The sequence below is a fragment of the Lissotriton helveticus genome, chromosome 10 (assembly GCF_964261635.1).
Source record: "Lissotriton helveticus chromosome 10, aLisHel1.1, whole genome shotgun sequence".
Lineage (NCBI taxonomy): Eukaryota > Metazoa > Chordata > Amphibia > Caudata > Salamandridae > Lissotriton > Lissotriton helveticus.
The window spans coordinates 907,074,811-907,081,413 of record NC_136071.1 but is presented as its reverse complement, the minus strand read 5'-3'; the positions used below and the strand labels follow the sequence as shown (position 1 = coordinate 907,081,413).

General features: G+C 48.9%; 1 protein-coding gene across 1 annotated transcript; it reads right to left on the bottom strand.

The window, feature by feature from the left end:
* Nucleotides 1–370: 370 nt before the first annotated feature.
* Nucleotides 371–6,367, bottom strand: LOC144784135 (uncharacterized). The gene is made up of 3 exons (XM_078662815.1): nucleotides 6,293–6,367; nucleotides 1,919–2,270; nucleotides 371–1,630 (listed from the first exon to the last, which is right to left on the bottom strand). Exons 1-3 carry the CDS (start codon nucleotides 6,365–6,367, stop codon nucleotides 621–623), a joined length of 1,437 nt encoding a protein of 478 aa, XP_078518941.1. The 3' UTR covers nucleotides 371–620.
* Nucleotides 6,368–6,603: the final 236 nt, after the last annotated feature.

Sequence of the window (6,603 nt, the reverse complement as noted above, 5' to 3'; positions counted from 1 at the left end):
TCATTCATACTAACCCCCTACCTCAACCCCTCAACACCCAGCCAAAGGAGGTACAACCGGGCACACAAGCGCACACGCAATGTTGTTGAGAGAACATTTGGAATTTGGAAGAGCAGGTTTAGATGCCTGCACAAGAGTGGAGGTGCAAGGCAGTATACCCCCATCACATGCTGTAAGATCATTGCTGCCTGTGCCATGTTGCACAATCTGGCTGTTAAGAAGGGGACTGAGGTGGAGTTAAGTGACTATGAGGATCACGACGACGACAATGCTGTGCCTGAAAGACATCCTGCAGGAGTGTCAACACCAAGTGATGGCAGATACAGACGTGAGGAGATTACACGCAACTATTTCTGAGTAAGTGAAGACACTGAGCTATAGTCAAAGCACAAGCTTCTGTTTATTTAGGTTTCATAAACAGATGGTAAAGAAAAAAAGAGCAACAGTAAGCATTTGACATCAATGCTCACAGTGAGCAAACACACTCAGACAGGTCTTGAACCCACCCACCATAGTTGCATATTGTCACTAGGCTTGTTTAAATGGCACAAATGTGCAAATGTAACTTTAACAACTAAATAAACAAATGTCCACAGGCAGTAGGCCATAGTAAAAAATGTTCATTTTCGGCCACGCTTTGCACTGCCAGGTGTTTGTGGCTCAGCCTGTACACTGGGCGTTTGGCCTGTAGCCTCACCCTGTCGCCTGCTGCTCCTCCTTGGCTCAACACCATGTGGGCTAGCTGTGCTGCTCCTACTGGTGCTAGGTTCACTGTCCGGCACGTCAAGAGCAGAACTTCGTGCACTTTGTGCATTGAGTAGGGCCTCCAGCGCACCAGTCATTCCAGCTATGCCCCTTGTTAACTGGTTGGTATTATTAGTCAGGACTTCCTGGCTATTGATGCTACGCCTGCATAGCAGGGATGTGGCTGTTGCCAGGCGGTGTAAGGATTTCTCTGCTCTCTGTGCTCGCTGCTTGTCCCTGCGCCTTGCAGCAATTTCAGAGTCAAGTTTAGTGCACAGTTGCTGTATGCCTGTTGCCATGCACTTGTTCACCTCCACAAGCTCTTGTATGCCCTTGCCAATGTCCTGAATGTTAATGTTCATGTTTCTCATTTGTCTCTGACAGGCCATGATGCCCTTGCCCTGCATCCTCTGTATCCTGACCATCGATCCCTCCAGGCCTTGGAAGACACTGGACCCCTCCCCACGTGCACCTGCACCCCTTACTTGGACTGTGCGCCTTCTAGTGGTAGGTGGTACAGGCTCTGTGCCGGGCTGCAGTGTGGCAGTGATGTCAGCCTCAGACAAGTCATGTGACTCTACACCCACCATTTCCTCAGCACCTATCTCCATTTGCAGCAGTGGGGAAACAACATGCCTCCTGCTAGGGTGTGCAACAGGTGTTACCAATTCAAGGGATGCAGGCATTTCTGGTGATGACACCAATAGTGGTGACTGTGAGGGAATTGGGGATCCATGCATTTCCTCACTGATGTCTGTTGCTTGGGAGGGTGGCTGCCCACTCGGAACCCCTGTGTCCTGGGATGCACTGGGCCCTGGATCCTGACTGTCATCCCTCTGGGGTGCCGTGCCTTCTGCCTCCTCGGACTGCCTTCTGGATGTGTGACCTGTGGACATATGGGCACATATCAGCTAGGTGCTAATGTGTCACAGCCACTACAATTAAACATATCAATTTGCACTTTGAACATGCTGCTTGCCCTTCATTTTGTCTGCAAACATTTAAATTACTTGTTGGTTACAGTGCTATGTCACATGTTCTGTCAAAGACTGACTACATGTACCATGATGCATTGCTACAGTTTTGCACACACACCATGGGACTGGGGTAACTGAGCTGCAAGGGGTGAGGGATGGATGGGGGTGGGAGGGGGATTGCTGTGCATGCATCTTACCTTTTGTTTTTGCAGATTTAGCCGAGCTGTCCACTTCTCCCAGTCCATGGACACTTTCAGACTCCAGGGTTGTGGCTACCAGCTCCTCAAGCTCGGTGAGTGGGGGTGCTGTGTTCTTTCCTCCACCTGTTTTCTGTGACTGTTTGTGGCGATCAGCCAATTTTTTCTTTGTGAGGCTCCTTAGGTCATAGAACCTCTTCTTTAAGTCTTCTGTCACTCTGGTGGTCACTCCCACAGCATTCACTTTATCTAGGATGTCCAGCCATATTTTCCTTTTTGTGGATTCTGCCACAGTGAGGGACAGTTTTCCAAAAAGTCTGTGGTGTACCTTGACCACCTCCTCAACAAGCACCTGTAATTCAGTACTACTGAACTTAAGTTTCCTTTTCCTTTCTTCCTGCTCACTTTCCCTGCTGCTTTCCATTTTAAAGTGTTCTCAATTCACAAGCTCTGCCTGCTGCTGCTGCTGCTCCCAGTCTCTCTGCTCCAACTGCCTTTCCAGAACCTTCTAATTAGTTGCAGCTGCCTGTGTGCACACTTCCTGCCAGGAAGGGGGAGGGTGGTTGCACCTGATTGGCTGTTGTGTTGAGTTTCACTTTTGGTTGCTGGCCGACGCGGGAAATACCGATCGGTATTTACCGATCGGTAATTACCGATCGGTATTTACCGATCGGTAATTACCGATCGGTATTTACCGATCGGTAATTACCGATCGGTATTTCCAATGCTTTCCTATGGGACTTTTGCCCCATAGGAATGCATTGGCCATACCGATCGGTAAATACCGATCGGTAATTACCGATTCAAAATTTAACGATTCTTATTTACCGATTCTTACCGAATCGGTAATTGGAACATCTGGATGTTCCTACATACCCCCCCTTCTTATTTACCGATTCTAATTTACCGAATCGGTAAAATTCGGTAATTAAGTATCGGTAAATATTTTTTACCTACATCTGGCCCATAATGCCTTATAAGGACAAGAACACCGAATAAGGACATAAAGCCATATAAGGATTGAACGCCTTTTATGGACTAAACCTTTTAGCTAGTTCCATGCAGAGGGAGGGTTTTTCCCAATCAATACTGCTAGGACGTCATCCTTAGCACATATGAATAATTTATGAGGAGACTACCCAGGTGGTATACTTCACCTTCCTCCTATCTACGCATAAGGTTTATCCCATACGTCATCCTCATACTAAACAATGGCTAACACACGCACAAGGGACAAAGGGACTCTGTATAAGTACACCACCTCTTGCTATCAGTAGTTGGAGGGAACCCAGACTTCAAGGCCGACACACTGAGCAGAGACGCTGAGGCTCCTATATGCAGTCGCTCCAGCTGACAGTGGTCTAAACATCCCTTGCGGGGTATCTAAGTCGAGACCAGGACGAGGTCCCACACTCTCATTATTCAGGTAATGGGGTTCGACTAAATCCTAGCAGGATTCTTGGCTCCTAGGCTTATTAGCTCTTTCGCACCTACTCACATGCTAGGTACACTTAGGTACATCTAGACAGGCATCGTAGGAGTATGCACTTTATTTTATAAATTCATTTTATATTCATGTATATGTTCATGACTATTGCAAAATGGTAGAACTGTACTATTCCTTTTCATCACTGTACTGCTGATCTACTGTATCTCTGCTACTGTGTAACAGTTGTAGCAGCACATATATTTTACACTAGAAGAAAAACAGTGCAATAAATTCTTATTGTAAACACGCTCAACAATTTCTTCTGTGTATCTCTCTGAGACTGGATTAGCAAGCACGAGTGACTGGGTGAAAAGTAGTAAAATCAAATCAAATAAACTTTATTCGGTTTCATGAAAGTAAACCATAAAAGTTACATAAGATCCATATTTCATTAAAACAAAATTTAATTAAAAAGTGCCTAGTATAATATAAAAAGTGAAGCCCATTACATCCCCTCCTATTTTACTCATGGACAATAAAATGCCCTAAACATGGACAAACCGCGTATCCCGAAAATTGTTGATACCCTTCAAAGGTGTACTGGTCCTCACCGCCCTGAGAGTCCATACAAAATTCCCAAACTATACCTAAGTATCTAAACAAGCCCTAGTTCTTACAATGAATTTTAAATAACCAACAATAAAAAATATACAGTCCTCCTTCAACAATTGCAGAAACAGGAGAGCAGGACGAGCCTGGGTAAAATTCATCCTCTTTAAAATGGGGCCAAAAAAATGTCTACAAGGTATTGCATAAAAAGTTAAAAAAATACAAAATGTAGCAAATCCTGTGGAGACTGACCGTCACAGTCACAGGGTGCCAACAATTGTCCTCTCCTGCACCCTCTTGGCCTAGCAAGCAGGAGGTGAAAAAGATTAATTCAGAACCTAATCAATAAAAACTGCCCATGTGTGGATAGGGTCCCCAAAAGATATGGTTCAGTTGATGGACTCGTTTTGAGTGTTAAAAAAATACGAACACTCAGTTTCCGTACTTCCCTCTCATCCCGTTCCAGTTTTCTTAGTGTGAGGAAGGATTCCCTAATTATCTTCACATCTTTCTTAACAATACATTTAGGGTTGGAATCTAGATCAGCATGCCCCAACCCTTCAAGGCTACTTGTAATGTATTTAAGCCATTTTATTCGGGACACAGTGTCAAGGGACATACACGCCTTTAAAATCAGATGGATCAAAGTAAGTGCCTTAATCATCCAACATTTCAGCCAAAACATGAGTGGACTTAATGCCAAGAGGACACTTAGAAAGGGGATCCCTGGGGGTCATGGCTAACCGCCAACGGGAATGGCCGCTCCATAGTTTCTCTCCAGAGCGCCACTCCCGATTTATCCTGTTTAACTCTGCTCCTACCGGCCTGACTCCCTCCTGGATGCCGGGGATGTGCTCCCGGGGTGCCCAGTGTCCATCGTGGTGAATTTGGCAATTATCGGTGAGGCTCGGTCTCGAGAGCTCCGGGACCCGGGATCTTCTAATTGCCTCAGTCGTTGAAGGGGCAAGGCCGGACGGCCTGAGGATCAGGTGAGGCCGCGGCTGCAGCCTACATTGACGGAGCTGCGGGCGGTCACGGGGATGTCGTCCCCGGCAGGGACTATGGGTCCACGGCTCCGGCGGGGGCTGTGAGCTACCCCCGACGGTCCGGTGAGTGGCGGAGACCCGGAGTGGAATGCGGTGACCCCCAGGGAGTGCAGGGGTGCGCACCAAAAACGCAACGTGCGTTTAGGCCTGAGACGGCCCGAGACTGCTCAATTAACTGTGAAAAGACACGGCTGAATGAGGAGTACACATGGGGGCCCCCGCCCCTATCCGGATCGGTGCTGCAGCACGCAGTGGGGCCAGTGACTGGGAGAGATCCACGATCTGCGGGAAGATATATACTGGAACATTGCATCATGCTGAAGGGGTGAACGAGGTGGCTGCCGTCTACATAGCTGCTGTGGGGGAAACATATTTTACTGGACACACGCTGGCTGGGGCTCCAGATCGCCTATGTCAGGAGTTTGCACGCAGTTCTGCTGACGGGGGCTGGTCAGCGGGGGTTAACCCTGGCCTCCGTGAGACACAACCTAAAGCCCTGAGCGTGGCCTGACTCATTGACTTTGCACCGGACCTGGTTGCAGGTGGAGGGTGACCGGTGGGGCAACGTGAATCAAGTTAATTGCTGCTGAGGCTCGGGGACACTGTGGTCACGATTGTGGGACTATACACTATCGACAGCAGGTTGCGCCTGCCTAGACAGTACTGCACTGGACTTAGAAGCGGCGTTGGGGTACAGGTGCACCTTGGGGGTGCCTGGAATAGCCGCTACCCACCCGGGTTGCCCTTGACCTGTAGGAGCAGACAGTCTGCCAGCGCCAGCAAGGTGTACTGCGATTACTAAGTAGCTCTCGTGGTGGATGTGCGTTGATCTCCAGGGGACATCCCATAGCTGGGTCAAAGACAAGTGTTGACCCCCCTTACGGCGGCCACTGCTGGGTGGCCCCGAACGCATACCTGCCTGTGTGAGGTGCCTCCTGTGAAAGCTGACAGGCTGGGTGAAGTATTTCACCGCAGGCGGCAGGGAGTAGCGGCGGCACCCCAAACAGTGGAAGTGTCACAGTGGAAACTTCATGATGGTGTACGGCCATTCGAACCGAGGGACGACCCAGACCAAACTGGAGAAATTCGCCTGGCAGACAAAACAAAATGAAGACCGAACGGAGGGGGTACCACCAGGTGAGACAGCAGAACCCTCAAATAAGGATCTACTGGAGGCTATAAGCTACGGACCTCGCTCAAAGTACGGATTGATACAGTGGCCACGGATGTGGCATTGATTTGAGAGAATGTGAAGAAGATAACAGAAAGGGTTGGTACTGTCGAGAATACCACTAAGAAGTTGGTTGCGGACATCGCCCTGCTCCAGAAGGAAATCAAAGACCTCCGCTCCTCCAACAAGGCCATGGCCCTACAGCTGGACGATTACGAGGGACACATGCGAAGGAACAACATCCGCATTATTGGTGTACCGGAGCAGGCGGAGGAACCGGCGGCAGATCTCTTCATGGAGGAACTGGTCTCCAACCCAGAGGACTGTCCAAGTGCTTCATGATTGAAAGGGCCCATCGGGTGCCAGGGGGACGCCCGAAGCCCGGTGCCCTTCCGAGACCTTTACCCGGCAAAGGTCTTCAACTTTCAAG